The sequence below is a fragment of the Dioscorea cayenensis genome, chromosome 8 (assembly GCF_009730915.1).
Source record: "Dioscorea cayenensis subsp. rotundata cultivar TDr96_F1 chromosome 8, TDr96_F1_v2_PseudoChromosome.rev07_lg8_w22 25.fasta, whole genome shotgun sequence".
NCBI lineage: Eukaryota > Viridiplantae > Streptophyta > Magnoliopsida > Dioscoreales > Dioscoreaceae > Dioscorea > Dioscorea cayenensis.
In genome coordinates, this window is record NC_052478.1 from 20,942,733 (window position 1) to 20,959,304 (window position 16,572).

A 16,572-nucleotide genomic window follows, 5' to 3' on the forward strand; every position below is an offset into this window, starting at 1 on the left:
TTGATGCTGATCCGGAGGAGAGATGGACTTTTACATCAATATATGCTAAATGATTTTTATTTTTTTCACACTTGATTTCATATTTTGCAAATAAAGTTGGAAACAGTATTTGTGAAATGTCTAAATTTTTTTTTTTTTTACAAAGAGGAAAAATCTCTAGTTTAGTTAAGTGTCATTTGAGGAATTAATATATCACACACCATCACCATGGGTTATTGGTGTAATTTTTGTGAAATTTGAACTCTCGTAACTTTTTCTTTCTCTCAAAAGATCCCAGGATTAATGCCACTAAGCATCCAAACCCGCTGTGCTTTGACAATGTTTCAATTCTTCGAGTGAGAGTGAGATTTATTTTAACATATTTCACAAATTTTTTTATCTTTTTATATAATTTCTAATGCTTTTTTAAGTGGTGCATTTAAAAATTAATAACCCTCTAATCCTTTTTACTTGTCAATTTTAATTAATTAACACATATATAAAAATTATTTTAAAGTTAGTTGAAAATCTAAAATTTATAAAAAAGTATTAAGTTTTAAAAATTACTTTTATTTAAAATATTATATAACAAAAATATGTAGTTGATATGATTTATAAAAATTGTAGAAACACATCAAATATAAAAGATAAATTTTAAAAAAATAATATTTAATGTTTTATAAATTTCTAAAACTACAAATAAGAATGATCAAATAAAAGCTCTCAAATGAAACTACCGGAAATGAACAAAAAATCCCTCCAAAATTCAGGTATTCACAAAAAAACCCCATGACTTTGAGTATTCCCAAAAGATCTTTTCCTTTTTCTGACAGGTTATTTTTCAGACCTTTCTGACATAAAGGTAATTGACGTTGACATAAAGGTAACAGATATTAACTGGGCTGACTCTCAGTTTTTAAGCGAAAATACCAAATTTTAAGCGGAAACCCATAATTTTAAGCGAAAAAGTCAAATTTTAAACGCAAATGTGTTATATGTTAAGTGAAAACTTATGTAGTTAAGCGAAAACACCAAATTTTAAGCGGAAACTAATAATTTTAAGCGGAAAAGTCAAATTTTAAACATGAAAATGTGCTTTATATGTTAAGTGAAAATTTATGTGGTTAAAGCGAAAAACACTGATGTTAAATGGAAAGCTATATTTTTTTAAAGCGGGAAGTACATGTTGTAGAAAATAGAATAAAACCAATGAGTAAAGATGCGCATTAATTGAAAAGTACACTGTCGGGATTGAAAAAAATAAAGTGTCAAAAAAAGGAGGGCATCGTGGCAGAATTCAAATGTCAGAGGGTCTGTCTGGGATGTTTTGAAACTTTCAGGAACTAAAAAATAATTTTTCCATGAAACTAATAAAAAATGACCGGAGAATACTTAAAATTTAGTATTACACATAGCTCGAGAAACTTTAATGGTAATGTTGAAAATGTTGATTGAGTGTTTAATATTTTACTAGGCCATTTAAAAAATATTGGTGGCCCGTTTAATTGGTAGGTCCCCTTATTTTATTTTATTTTTAATTCAAATGTAATGGAACCCATCTTTTAAATAATTTTTTTAATTGAGTGTTTAATGATTTATCGGACCGTTTAAAAGATGTTGGTGGCCCGTTTAATTGGTAGGTTCCCTTTTATTTTAAATTATTTTTTTAATTCAAATGTAATGGAACCCACATTTTAAATAATTTTTTTTTTAAAAAAAATCAAAGGTTAATCATTGCATCATCCAACGATTAGAAACACCCACATCCTCTAACAAAACTTACATTATTTTCCACTGCTTCATCTTTAAATTTTTTACTCTATTATGAATAAAATACTCCTCTATTTTCCCAAACTTTGAATTTTTCAAATAATTTTTAAAATTTTCCATATTCCTTTTTTCCCACCAAATGCGTAACATTTTCAATATACTCAAAATTCACATAATTATCCGCTCACTAAAATTTTCCCATTTTTATCCGAATATCCAAAATCAACCAAGTTTTACATATGATTTTTCTATGTTTTTGGGGCCTAGTTTTTCAATCTGAGCATGGGAAAATATAATATGAATAGTTAAAAAAAGATAAATAAAATAAAATGATTGCGAATCACATAAGACATACTAATGAATTAGATCCCCTAGTGATTCTCTCAAAACAATAGTGACTCATGGTGAAAATCTCACTAACATTACTAATCAGCAAATGAATTAGAGATACCTATGTGTTTCACTCAAAACAACAGTGTCTCATATGCAATTATGAGCCAAATTGGTTAAAAAGTTTGCACACTTGTTTCCCTCTCTATAAGTATGAGCCACCTTAACTACCCAATATTCTCTAATCAAAGCTACAACATGCCAAAACACTACCAAAAAAAAATGATGATTAGAAGGGGAAGGTCTTCTTTAAAAAAATTAAACAACTATTGCTGCATCCCACTCTACAATTAGCTTAGGCAAGCCCAAACTTTTAGCTAGAAATAATCCCATCAATACAACCCATAATTCCATTGATAAGCTATTTGTAATTCCGTACAACTTATATTTAACAAATTGCTTTCACATATTGGGCATTGCTAATGCTATCCTTAGTCAAGCCACTAGTTAATGCCCACTAACTTGATTTAAATGCTCCATCCATGTTAAGTACAAAGCATCAAATATCTAAATGTCTCCATTCTATAAGTTTAGAAATTCAGTTATCACTGCACTCAGTGTTGGATTAAATAAACTAAGCGTGTGCGCGCGCACACACACACAATTATAGTTATTTCATGCAAATCAAACAAAAGAGAAATGTGAACTACTAGCTTGGATTAGGCACATTGTCACTACTACATAATTGCACTTATGCAGCGGTTATAAACCGTTGCAAAAGACCTTAAAACCGTTGTATAAGATTTATTGCAACAAATTGGCAGCCACTGCATCTGCTCCCATTGCAATAGGTTATAGCAGCAATTCTTTACATCCTATTGCAGTGGTTTCATACCATTGCCTAAACAATTTCAATTGACATTGACTTATGTAGAGGTTTTTAATTATGCAGCGGTTGCTATATATACTGTAGCAGTTTATTTTTCAATGGTTATTTTATATAATATAGTGGTTTTACAATACCAAGTGCAGCGGTTTGTTAATACCTATTGCTAGGGGTGTATTCGAGCCGAGCCGAGCCGAGCCTTTTATGTGTTCAAGCTCAGCTCGTGCCTAAAAAGACGAGCTCGAGCTCGGCTCGTGGCTCGAATCGAGCTTTAAATATTGTTTGAGCTCTGGCTCGTTTGAGGAATTATTAAACTCGAGCTCTGCTCAAGCTCGACTCGATAAAGCTTGTTTATTAGTTCGTTCAAGCTCGAGTTCATTTAGAAGCTCGTTTGAGCTCGTGTTCGCTAAATGCTCGTTTAGAAACTCGTTCATGAAGCTCGTTTGCAAAGCTCGTTTATAAAGCTCGTTTATGAAAAATAGAACCTATATATTCACAAATAATATACTTATGCATTTTTTACATCAATATAAATCATCTATTGCAATAAATAAATTGAAAATATGAAATGACAAATTCAAACACAATCTTGAGATAAACAACAACATAGAATCCAATATAAGTAATTCATCCATATTGAAATAACAAGCATTTTGTCCATAATCACTTAAATAACAAAGCATAAGAACACTTGAGCCTTCCTTGTAAGCAAACTCATCATACCCCAAACAAACTCACAAGTCTAAGCATCTTGACAAAAGCATAATTACCTAAAAAAAAAAGATAAAATAGTGTTAATCACAAATAGAAAATGTAAAATTTAAAACAAAATGTAGTACTCATACCGATATTGATTACTAATTGTCTTCTTGTCAAAGATGCCTTCATTTTAAAATAAATTCAAGGACTTCCTTCTTCTCCTACAAAATGTAAAAAATATTAAAAATGGTCTTACATATAATTAAATTTAAAAAAATAGGAAACATAAATTATTTTTACTTACCTTTTCTTTTCTTTGAATCCCATAATAAGCTTTCAACCAATCTCCACCACACATCAATGCTTCAACTGTAGCCGGTGCTAATGAAGCACGATGCGACTCAATAACTCTTTTGGCCGTACTAAAAGCCGACTCAGAAGGTACTGTGGTTATTGGTATGGATAGAACATCACAAGCCATCTTTGACAAAACCCGAAACTTCAAATAATTAGCGTTCCACCACTCCAAGACATCAAATGGAGGATCAATGCTCTCATTGTGTATGTGGACACCTTCTTCCAAGTACACATCTAATTTTGACTTTATCAATTGAAAAGAACCCACATTTCTAGTGAAATTATCAAATTCAGCCCTTCCTCTTGATCTACCAACACTAGCACTGGATGAAGAAGAAGTTGTAGGAGCAGAAAGTTGATTTTGAGTATCTATGTCACTCTTGGCCTTGAAAGCTTCCACATACTCATTATAAAGCTTGTAAAGTGATGATCGAACAAAACTCATTTTGTTTGGAACATCATCCACTGAATAGAAAAAAATGGAAAGCCCACTCAACCAAAGTCATCTTATTCCTTGGATCTAAAATAGCTGCAATTGATATCAACAAATTATTGTCCCCCCAATATTTATCAAACTTTCTAATCATTCTTGCTCCCATTTGTCTCATAAAATCATTATCACCTTCCACATGTCTATACAAAGCTTTCTTCACAGTTGTGAGTTCAAGGAGAAACAAATTTGAAGTAGGATACTCACAACCTGAAATAACATTTGTAACATAATGAAATTCTTCAAGAAATGTGCAAACAGTTTGGACTTTACTCCAATCTTCTTCTGATGGCAAGTAATGGTAGTTTGAATCTCTTAGTTGATATCTAGGAAAGACATCCTTTAAATCTAGAGTGGCTTGAAGCATGTAATATGTAGCATTCCATCTTGTGCAAACATCAAGAACAAGCTTTTTATTTGATAGATTTAATTGCCTAGTAATGTCACTAAACATAGTAAGACGAGATACACTTTTACTGATATGCTTCACACTTGCACGCACATTGCAAACTATATCACTAATTTCACCAAGCCCATCTTGAACCAAGAGATTTAAAATATGTGCACAACACCTCACATGAAATAATTTCCCATTAAGCACAAGTGCATTCTGATTGTTCAAATTTAGATTAGCTTTCAACAAATTCACAGCAACATCATTATAACTTGCATTATCAACTGAGACACTCATCAACTTTTTCCCAAGATCCCAATCAGCTATGCATCTTGCTAATTCATCACAAACAGCAACACCAGTGTGTGGAGGGACAATAGAACGAAAGCATAACATACAGTTTTTGCAATTTCCATTCATAATTCACAAAATGACAAGTAACAACCATATACTCTACATCTTGCACCGTAGATGTCCATAAATCAGTAGTGATACTAACTCGATCAACTTCTTTCAACAATGAAGTTACTCTTTTTTTCTCAATGTCATAAGCAGATATACAAACTTTTTTCTGAAAGGCCTCTACTTATTCTTTCCCAGTTAGGGCTCACAGTTCTCATAAAATGATTAAAAACTTCATTCTCAGCAAATGAAAATGTTAAATCATGCACTAAAACCATATGAGCATAAACTTGCCGCACCTTTGCTTGGTCATACTTCCAAGTTTGAATTGCATTCACACTTTCAGATTTTGCCAAATTTGTTGAGATAATCAGCTGCCTTTCTCCCTTCAATGCTAATTATCGTCTCACACACACCTTCAAATGGCGAATAAACTGAGTTGTTGCTCTAGACTTCGACAGGCCAAGTTGATGCCTACAATGAATACACTCTGCCTTTTTTGTTCCATCTGAGAGAGTAACTTCCTTGAATTCATCCCAAACTTTGGAGGTCTTCTTTCTTTTTTTGGATGCAAATGGATTTTCTTCTACTTCATCATCTTCAACACTGATGGGAGATTTATTAACTTCAACATTGTTAGCCTCATTAACAGCATTATTGAAATTTCCCACACTTCCAATGGGACTAACATTAGCAGATGATTCATCAATTGATGCAGGAGTAGACATTCTATAAAAAAAACCAAAAATCTGAAAATAAAATCAGAGATGAAAAAGAGAGATGAAAGAAGAAGAGAATGAAGAAGGTAGACTTACCTTTTCTTTTGTTTCGAACGAAAAGCTCATCAGGATGAAGGTTGGCCGATGATGAAGAACGCAAGAGCAGGTCGTGGATGGGTGGTAGACTGGTGTGGCGGCTTAGGTTGAAAAAAATTGATGAAAGAAAAGAGTGATGGTAGGGTTTGTTCTGATTTTGTCTTTTTTTTGGTTTTTTGTAAAACAAATTAAAAGTTCCATTATGGGCTTGGGTCTTAAATAAAATTTTAATTCCATGGACGCTGCCCCCTTGACCCCCACTCGCAAGAGCAGGACGTGGATGAGTGGTGGACTGGTGTGGCGGCTTAGGTTGAAAAAAATTGATGAAATAAAATAATAATGCTAGGGTTTGTTCTGATTTTGTGGTTTTTTGTAAAACAAATTAAAAATTCCATTATGGGCTTGGGCCTTAAATAAAATTTTCCTTCAAGGGGCGCTGCCCCTGGAAAACCCCTTAGGGGGCGCTGCCCACTTGACCCCGCTCGCAAGAGCAGGTCGTGGATGGGTGGTGGACTAGTGTGGCGGCTTAGGTTGAAAAAAATTGATGAAAGAAAATAATAATGCTAGGGTTTGTTCTGATTGTGTGTTTTTTTGTTTTTTGTAAAACAAATTAAAAATTCCATTATGGGCTTGGGCCTTAAATAAAAATTTTTTTCCTTCTGAGTGGCGCCTCAGAAAACTCTAAGGGAGCGCCCGCCCTTGACCCCCGCTTCATAAGAGCGGTCGTGAATGGGTGGTGGGACTGGTGTGGCGGCTTAGGTTGAAAAAAATTTGATGAAAGAAAAAGAATGATGCTAGGGTTTGTTCCGATTTTTGTGTTTTTTGGTTTTTTTGTAAAACAAATTAACAATTCCATTATGGGCTTGGGCCTTAAATAAAATTTTCCTTACAGGGGCGCTGCCCCTGGAAAACCCCGCAGGGGTCGCTGCCCCCTTGACCCTCGCTCGCAAGAGCAGGTCGTGAATGGGTGGTGGACTGGTGTGCTGGCTTAGGTTGAAAAAAATGATGAAAGAAAAGAATGATGCTAGGGTTTGTTCTGATTTTGTGTTTTTGGTTTTTTTGTAAAACAAATTAACAATTCCATTATGGGCTTAGGCCTTAAATAAAATTTTCTTTCTAGGGGCGCTGCACGTGGAAAACCCCGCAGGGGGCGCTGCCCCCTTGACCCCTGCTCGCAAGAGCAGGTCGTGGATGGGTGGTGGACTGGTGGGGCGGCTTACGTTGAAAAAAATTGATGAAAGAAAAGAATGATGCTAGGGTTTGTTCTGTTTTGTAATTTTTTTTGGTTTTTTGTAAAACAAATTAAAAATTCCACTATGGGCTTGGGCCTTAAATAAAATTTTCCTTCCAGGGCCGCCGCCCCTGGAAAACCCCGCAGGGGGCGCTGCCCCCTTGACCCCCGCTCGAAAGAGCAGGTCGTTGATGGATGGTGGACTGGTGTGGCGTCTTAGGTTGAAAAAAATTGATGAAAGAAAAGAATAATGCTAGGGTTTGTTCTGGTTTTGTGTTTTTTTTGGTTTTTTGTAAAACAAATTAAAAATTCCATTATGGGCTTGGGCCTTAAATAAAATTTTTCTTCCAGGGGTGCTGACCCTAGAAAACCCCGCAGGTGGCGCTGCCCCCTTGATCCCCGCTCGCAAGAGCAGGTCGTGGATGGGTGGTGGACTGGTGTGGCGGCTTAGGTTGAAAAAAATTGATGAAGGAAAATAATGATGCTAGGGTTTGTTCTGATTTTTTTTTTTCTTTGGTTTTTTGTAAAACAAATTAAAAATTCCATTATGGGCTTTGGCCTTAAATAAAATTTTCCTTCCTGGGCCACTGCCCCTGGAAAACCCCGCAGGGGGGCTGCCTCCTTGACCGCCGCTCGCTAGAGCAGGTCGTGGATTGGTGGTGGACTGGTGTGGTGGCTTAGGTTGAAAAAAATTAATGAAAGAAAAAAATGATGCTAGGGTTTGTTCTAATTTTGTGTTTTTGGTTTTTTTGTAAAACAAATTAAAAATTCCATTATGGGCTTGGGCCTTAAATAAAATTTTCCTTCCAGGGGCGCTGCCCCCTTGACCCCCGCTCGCAAGAGCAAGTCGTGGATGGGTGGTATCAAGATTATCAAAACTTTCTTAGAATATCAATTTAAAAATATATAAAAAAATATATATACATACTCTTACCATTTGCTTTTCTTACCCTAGAAAAACTCTTTTTGCCCGCCATGCCCATATTAATCTGTCTCTTTCGATTATTTGCATTTACTTCTGTGATTTTCTAGATAAACATTTCCATTACTATTAGCATAGTTGGGAGAAAGTAGTTTTGACATTATAAAGCAATTAAAAACTAAAAATTGTTATACCTATGCATTTGTTGAATTCCAATAGTTCAAAAGTTATTTGAATTTATCTTCTCCAATATGTTGTGGGTGATTCAATATTCTTAGCTTATCAGTTTTGTACTTATAGTAATGTTCTTTTGTCACCCTACACTTATATACTCTCCAATCATCTCCAATTGTAACCAGAACCCACTTTTTACCTTCTTGAGGGACCATGTATTTTTTCTACACAAACAATTACATTTAATCAAATTATAAAACAACATGCCAAATGTTTAATATGAAAAGAAATTATTAGGTAACAAACAAGTAAGATTCTTATAAACCTGAACATATTCCCATAATGACTCTTTTGTAGCCATTTTGCTCCAATTAGTGACAGTAAGGGGTGCAAGTGTTGAATTTCGCGCCAATGTTCCTAGGAAACTGCTAAACTCACTCAAAGTCTTATCATTTGGTCCTATTGGCTGATTTAATTCATTCAATAATATTGGTTTTAAGTTTTCCTCAGACCGTGCATGAACTGCTTTCATTGCTGTTTGACCTCTCTTTTTCAGTGTAGAAGGGCCTGCATTATATGTGAAAGCATTATAATTGCATTATATATGCATAAACATGATTATATATTGAATGTAGTAACTGAACCTGCTGAGCTTCTAATTGCGTCCTCAATTGCCATTGTTGCAACCGTTGGTGGAGGTACCCCAATTTGCATGGTTGAGTTTTGATTTATTTCTTGTTGATTTTAAGAATCTATATGATCTAGATCTTGTTGCTCAACCCCAATCCTCATTTCTTGCTCCATTTGTACTTCGTGTTGTTGATTATGATTTGTTTGTGTGGCTTCCTCTAATGCATGATCTTGTGTGTGTACTACATTTACATAAGCTTGACTTCTACAGAACTTACGTTGTGTCCGCAAATATGAAGCAATAGTCCATGGTTTCACAAACTTCTTTGTCTTCTTCATTGTCAATATTCAGAATTTTTTTACTCGCAAGATTTTTCTACACTTGCAAACATGCCAAAATCTAATCAATCATGAAAAATATATACTATAACAAGTAATGTGTCAAAAAGTACTTTAAAAAAATTTTCTGCACTTTCAAAAATGTCAAACCAAGATATATGACATATAATGTTGGTTGCATGCAAGACATTAGCTCTTAAAATTATCACATGTAAAATTAGTGAACAAAATCATTTTAAATAAAATCAATTGATAGTTTAAATTCATTATTTTCGGAAACAAAATCATACCTAATAGAATTATCGTGAATAGCACTTGAAATAGCTAGCCTTAAGGAACTTTATATGAGCCTCGTGAAACTCATCACTACAGTGAAAAAGAAATATTTTTAGATATAGGAAATTATCAACTAATCCCTAGTCACATGAAATTATTTTGGAAAAAAATCACAAATATTATTAGCTTGAAAAGAACACAATAAACTAAATATGCATTATAATAAAAATGGGGACACGCAAGAAAATAAAACCAAAATTTCTAACATCATTTAATATCAACCATCACATTTACAAAAACTAGATATTTGATAAAAATGAAAAATCTTTTCTAATCATTAATATCCATCCAATCCCAATTGGTATCATCAATATCTGAATCTTCTTCTATCTCTTCATTTTCTTGGACTTGTAACAAATGTAAAGATATATCGATACTTTCAACAACTTGATCATCTCTTGCCCAATTTATAGATTATGTATCATCATGTGATTCACCAATATCATGTGAATATTCATCAATCTCACTCCAAAAAACTTGCTCAATATTTAGACAATTTTCCTCTTCAAGGCTATATAAATCTCTTGGAACTTTTTTCATAATATAATGTAACCCAATTCAATAGGATCTTCAATATAGAGCACTTGTTGCACTTGTAAAGCAATGACCAAAGGATCATGCAAGTAGCATAACTTGTTAAAATCTACACAAGTGAGCCCATAATCATCTTTCACAACTTGAAACCAAACACACCTAAATAGCACATCATTGAACTTGCCCCAATAGTCAATTGCAATTATTTCATCTATTGCTTCATATTAAGTAACATCTCCAACAATTGTTTTTGATCCCTAGCACTTGAAAAACTTGGAGTTAAAGCTTGCAAAGTGACTCCACTATTTTGAGTTTTGCATCTTGCATCACGTTTTCTAGTGTGAAATGAAATCCATTGATGTAATACCCTTTATATTTGATAGCAACTGGATTTGGCCATTTAGAGAACCACATAATATAGTCATGTACACGTTCATTGTTCACCCTTTATACAAACCAAAATATAAGATCTTGACTATGAGTTTGTGCTATTTACCATCTACTTGATTTAATTCTTCAGTTTATTAGGTTTTCGTGTTCTCTGCATTCATCACATACAAATATATTTAAATAATTACAACTCATGATGCTTAAGAAAAATAAGAGAGAAAAAGCACACACAAAATCTTTAAGAGGCATGATTTCTTCTTACTTGATGTATTCCTCCACTTGTTTGTCTCTATAATTGAACAAAGCATAACGATAAGCTTGTGCTAAGGACTCCTGGTCCAAAGTGAAAGTCTTGCCAATATTTCTCTTTTTCCCCATAATTGGATGACCAAGCTTAGGGAAAATAGGAGATGCTCCATCATCCATTGTAACTATATTAGAATTCCTCCCATATCTACTAAATCTTGTCTTCACACCATCACGCATATATCTCGAGCAAAATACAAAGCATTCCTCGGCTAAATATCCTTCCACAATAGATCCCTCCGAAGACCCATGTAACATATTTTCTACTATGCTTCAAATATTTTGAACAAGTCCCATAATTACAATAAGGACATGCTAACATTCCTTTGATGCTCCATCCTGATAACATAGCATAAGCTGGGTAGTCGTTAATTGTCCATAATATATAATGCCACCCACATGAGAAATATTTGTTTTCTTGTAGCATCATATGTTTCAACACTAATTTCCCATAAGTGCTTCAACTCTTTAATCAAAGGCTACAAGTAGATGTCAATATATTTACCAGGTGATCTAAGACCCGGAATAATCATAGACAAAAAAATGTATTCAGACTTCATAAAGACCAATGGTGATAAATTGTAATTGATTAACATAACAGGTCATGTGCTATATGAAATACTCATCGTTAGAAATGGATTGAACCCATCACTTGCAAGTCCTAACCTCACATTACGAGGGTCTTGAGCAAACTTGGGATGCAAATCATCAAATCTTTCCAAGCTTTGGTATCAGCCGGATGCCTCAAATTTCCATCATTCAAACGATCTGTTGCATGACATCTCATTGCAGTAGCTGTCTCTTCACACATGAACAACCTCTGTAGCTTAGGAGTAAGAGGAACGTATCATAAAACCTTAGCAGGTATAGTGGAGGATTTAGCATTATCATCTGCAAATTTGTCCTCCAATTTCCACATAGCACCACATACATGGCAATTATTTGCTTCTTCATTCTCATCCCAAAACAACATAAAATCATTTGGGCATGCATGTATTTTTTTGTAATCAAGACCCAAATCTCTCACTGTCTTCTTAGCTTCATTAAAAGAATTTGGAATTGTAGCATCAGGAAAGGCTTCTTTTAATAAATCTAGAGGGTCACCAAATGCCACATTACTTAGTCCATGGAGACACTTGAAAAGATATAATCGAACAATGAAAGAAAGCCTTGAGAAACTCTTGCACCCTAGATAAAGCTCTTGTCGGCCTTCCTCCATTAACTTGTAAAATTTTTTTGCCTCCGTATTTGGACCTTCACAAATTCTTGAAAGGTTTTGCTCTCCAATTGCTACATCTCTATACATATCTTCCAGCATGACATTCATGTCATTAAGAGGATCAAGTCTTTCACAATGTGATGGTAATCCTTCAGAATACATTGACAATCCTTTTCTATGGAATACCCATTCAGTATAGCCTTCTATGAAACCATAGACTATCAAGTGATCTCTAACTGTTGCTCTATAATACCAATTATGGTTCAAACACTTTTTGCACGGCAAAGTATTTCTTATCCTTGCGCGGTCCTTTGAAATGCCATATCTAGAAAACCATCAACTCCACTAATATATGCCGCACTAGCTCTTGGGAGAGCTATCCATTCTCTATTTCTATTACTCATCACTTATAACTTTTTACAAAAGAAAAAAAAATCCATGGGCGTTACATATATTTAAATAAGTTATTGCATGCCTGCCTTTAATAACAAAATATTAAATAAGCTATTGCATTAAACTAGAAAGTGATATTGCATAAAACAAGTATTCATCAAACAAATTTTCTCATCCAATTGCAATAAATGGGAGTGTTCTTACCAACTATTCACTAGTCTTGTTGATGAAGTAATGTTAGATATCACTTGTGTAATTTCTTTTCAAATAAGAGTTGATAAACCTTGAAAAACAAAAACAAACATGTCAAAAATATGTAAATAAACACTAATGACAAAAACAAGGATCTAAATTGGAAGAAAAAAAAAAGGAAAAGAGGAGGAAAAAACAAGAAATGCAAAAAAATTAAAATTAAAATATAAAATAATAAAATAATAAAAAAAAGTAATAATAAATAAAAAAAATAAAAATAATAAGTAATAAATAATAATAATAATAATAATAATTAATAAATAACAAATAAATAAGTACAAATTTTATCCTGCAAGGGGCAATTCAAATGAGAAGCTACAAGCTAGACATTGTTTTTCTGAAAATGGTTTATGGATCTAGGCAAAACTTCAAGAGAATAATTACTACACTTGACAAAGAACAAATTCCACAACTTTAAACTTTGGTTGGAAGGACAGCAACTAAGGGTAATGCCAACTATTCAAATAAATATTTCCATAATAAAATTTTACAAATAATTATAATTTAAATTAAAACAAAAACTTATGTGAAAAGTATATATATATATATATGTAGCATACGAATAATATTTATAAAAAAAAGTTTCTAAAAGATATTTATTTTGACAATAGGAAGTTTATGAGGTTATTATATATATATATATATATGTAATTTCAGATGTTATAAGGGGATATCCGGAAAAAAAAAAAGCTCCAAATGGTTTTCTCATTTCCCCTTTTCTAATTGTACCTAATTAGTTTTATAATAAAACCAAACACAACTTAGATTGGAGCAGAACAATCACATCCAAATGGAATCAATTGAATAAATATATATATATATATATAAACAGAGCAGGTCCAAGTCCAACCCCAATTATTTTTGTTGATTTTAACAAGCTTTTCCAGTTATTTATTTATTCATTTATTTATTTATTGTCATAAGCCAACCCAAATACAAAATGTATTTATGAAAAAATTGTTTAAAGGAAGACAATGATGGAAATTAGTAAAATCATAATTAAAATCTCCAACAAATTTCCTCATCATATGTTTAATACATGCATATATTACTGCCACACTTCACAAACCATACTACAGGGATCTCAAGAAAAAATCCACAATATATAACTCAACACATAATTAATGATTCCAAATAATAAAGAAATTAATCATACAACACATACATTTAGGGCAAATATTGAAAAGTTAATAGTAAATCCATCCTCATCACAAACATCACTGCCATTTAAGAGACTTGATGCAAACTAACAAAACTCCACATAAATACATCCACATATTTTATTGCTAGGGCTACAAACAAGGCACATGTGAATAAGGCCAGGATTACTTGAGCTCAGTTCAAATGGTTTTTTACTTAGGCTATTATTCAGCTCAACAAACTACAGGAGAAAAGGCAACCAAGAGAGAAACACAAGCTGTGATCTGAGACAGCTAATAATTAGTAAAATGTTCATGTATTTCAACTCTGAATCTCTAGTATATGATCGGAACAATTTATATAGAAATATAATAAAACTCAAATATCAAAGTTTATAGAGCTAAATACGTACAAGCCTACCACATTCGATCTCAATTCATTAGTTATTAAATCTAACATCTCAGCAAAAACTTTGCTAATTTGTTAATCAAAGCCGTATTGAACCAAAATTAAAGCCCAATTGGAGTTATTCACAAACCACTACATATTATTGTCTTATTTATTAGAAACCTACATGCAAACAAGCCTACTGCATTAACTGCAGAAATATAGCAATACTTATATTACTTAAATATCAAGCTATATTACTTACATTTAAAAGACTCCACCAAATTTGAGCTCAACACTTTTAGTTATTGAACCTAACATCTTAAAACAAGCTTTGCTAAATTTTATTTAAACAATTTCAATTGAGCCAAAACTCAAGCCCAGTTGGAGTTGCACATGAGAGACTTGATTGATTCGGCAGTCTTATTTATCAGAGACCTTTGTATGCTATTTCAAAGTCAAAACCCAATACAACTATATACTTTTCAATTGCTTCATAAAAAAACTAGAGATTTTCCTAATCATCAGATATTTGTTTATTTCAAGCAACTGATAATTAACATTCTAATCACTAGGAACACTAAAAAGAATCCGCAACACGCTTTGATCAATTGATACTCAATAAACATCAAAATTTTTCAAATAAATCACATACATTATCCAAAGACAAAAATCAACAGGCACCAGAGATGTAATCATTCACGAAGCTTTTTTTCTCAGCGATTGTCCAAGGACACCACCAATCCCATCTTGCAGATCGATTGAGAAACCCTGGATAAGAAGTAATGGATTCAATGGAGCTCATTAGGTTTGTGATAAAATGAGAGAAATCAGAGAACATTTATGAAAACTTCAAGAAAATACAACCAAATTTTGTAGATCTGAATGCTATAAACAAGATCAATCAGTGCTTCAAACAGAAAAATGGAAGAAGTAAGAAAATCTATCCCTACTCCAAAGCACTAGATCTATTGAATAGATAGCAAAATTAACCAAAATAGGCCCATAATGCACAAATGTACTCAAAACCAAAGTAGGATTAAACTGAGAACGATCAGATCTATTGAATGCATAGAAAAATTATTCAAAACAATGGCCGAAATCCAAAGAGATACTCAAAATCAAAGCAGGACTAAAAGACTAGAATGTAAAGATATACTCAAAGCCAAAGTGTGATTCAACTCAAAACCATTAGGTCCATGCATAGCAAAATTAACCTAAAAAATCCAGAATCCACGGATATTCTAAAAATCAAAGCAGGGTTAAACCAAGAACCTATCGAATGCGTAGCAGAATTAACCAAAGAAGACTAGAATCCACAAAAACACAAACAACAGATTCAAAATCCACAAAGCTAAACCAAAGGCATAATCAACAACAAGAACCAGCACGAATTACATCAATCCCCAAAGATCCCAATCAAATAAAGCAAATCAAGGACAAAACTTAGGGTTTTTGACAAAACGATCGATTCAATAGCAAATCTAGAAAAAAAAAACGATAGATCCTTTACCTGCGAGGGTGATGAAGGGAGGGTTCCAGCCCTAGGATTGGGAAGCACGAGGAAGGAGCTCGTCGTTCTCCTCGCAATTGCAGGGCTGATGACATGAACCAGTCCAATTGAGCACCAGCGAGAGAGAGAGAGAGAGCGAGCGTGAAGAAGAGGGCCAAAAGCATGAAGCGTGAGAGAGAAGAGGGCATGAACCAGCGCGAGGGAGAGTGAGAGAGGAGAAGAGTGCCAAGAGAGAGAGAGAGAGAGAGAGAGAGAGAGAGAGAGAGAGAGAATTTATTAGGGCTTTTTTCATAACATAATTTAGATTTAAGTTATATATTTGGAATTATCTTAATTATAATCATGTAGTTTTCTAATTTTCAAAATAATTCTCAATCAAGGTAATTTATTAGGGCTTTTTTCATAACATAATTTAGATTTAAGTTATATATTTGGAATTATCTTAATTATAATCATGTAGTTTTCTAATTTTCAAAATAATTCTCAATCAAGGTAATTTATTAGGGCTTTTTTCATAACATAATTTAGATTTAAGTTATATATTTGGAATTATCTTAATTATAATCATGTAGTTTTCTAATTTTCAAAATAATTCTCAATCAAGGTGGTTTTTTAATTTTTAAAATAATTTTGTTATGATATTATTTATTTATATTGGTAAAAATGAAATATTTAATGTGAAAG

At 33.1% G+C, this 16,572-nt stretch overlaps 1 protein-coding gene and 1 long non-coding RNA gene across 2 annotated transcripts; both read right to left on the reverse strand.

Moving 5' to 3' along the window:
• Nucleotides 1-3,699: 3,699 nt before the first annotated feature.
• LOC120267381 (zinc finger BED domain-containing protein RICESLEEPER 2-like) lies at nucleotides 3,700-5,325 on the reverse strand. Its single transcript, XM_039275019.1, has 3 exons — nucleotides 4,644-5,325; nucleotides 3,969-4,486; nucleotides 3,700-3,735 (listed from the first exon to the last, which is right to left on the reverse strand). The coding sequence occupies exons 1-3, from the start codon at nucleotides 5,323-5,325 to the stop codon at nucleotides 3,700-3,702; spliced, it is 1,236 nt and encodes a 411-aa protein (XP_039130953.1).
• Nucleotides 5,326-8,720: 3,395 nt separating this feature from the next.
• LOC120267701 lies at nucleotides 8,721-16,136 on the reverse strand. The gene is made up of 6 exons (XR_005538536.1): nucleotides 15,889-16,136; nucleotides 15,060-15,146; nucleotides 12,801-12,879; nucleotides 9,709-9,784; nucleotides 9,094-9,455; nucleotides 8,721-9,016 (listed from the first exon to the last, which is right to left on the reverse strand). It is a non-coding gene; the product is annotated as an uncharacterized LOC120267701 (long non-coding RNA).
• Between the last annotated feature and the right edge of the window lie 436 nt (nucleotides 16,137-16,572).

Excerpts from the sequence above, each read along its gene's own strand:
- LOC120267381 (XM_039275019.1), bottom strand. The coding sequence starts at position 5,325 with ATGAATGGAAATTGCAAAAACTGTATGTTATGCTTTCGTTCTATTGTC. Across the intron at positions 4,487-4,643 it reads TTTGTATAGACATGTGGAAG|TGGATGATGTTCCAAACAAA; the intron begins GTGATAATGATT and ends TTTTCTATTCAG. Across the intron at positions 3,736-3,968 it reads GGATTCAAAGAAAAGAAAAG|GTAATTATGCTTTTGTCAAG; the intron begins GTAAGTAAAAAT and ends TTTTTTTTTTAG.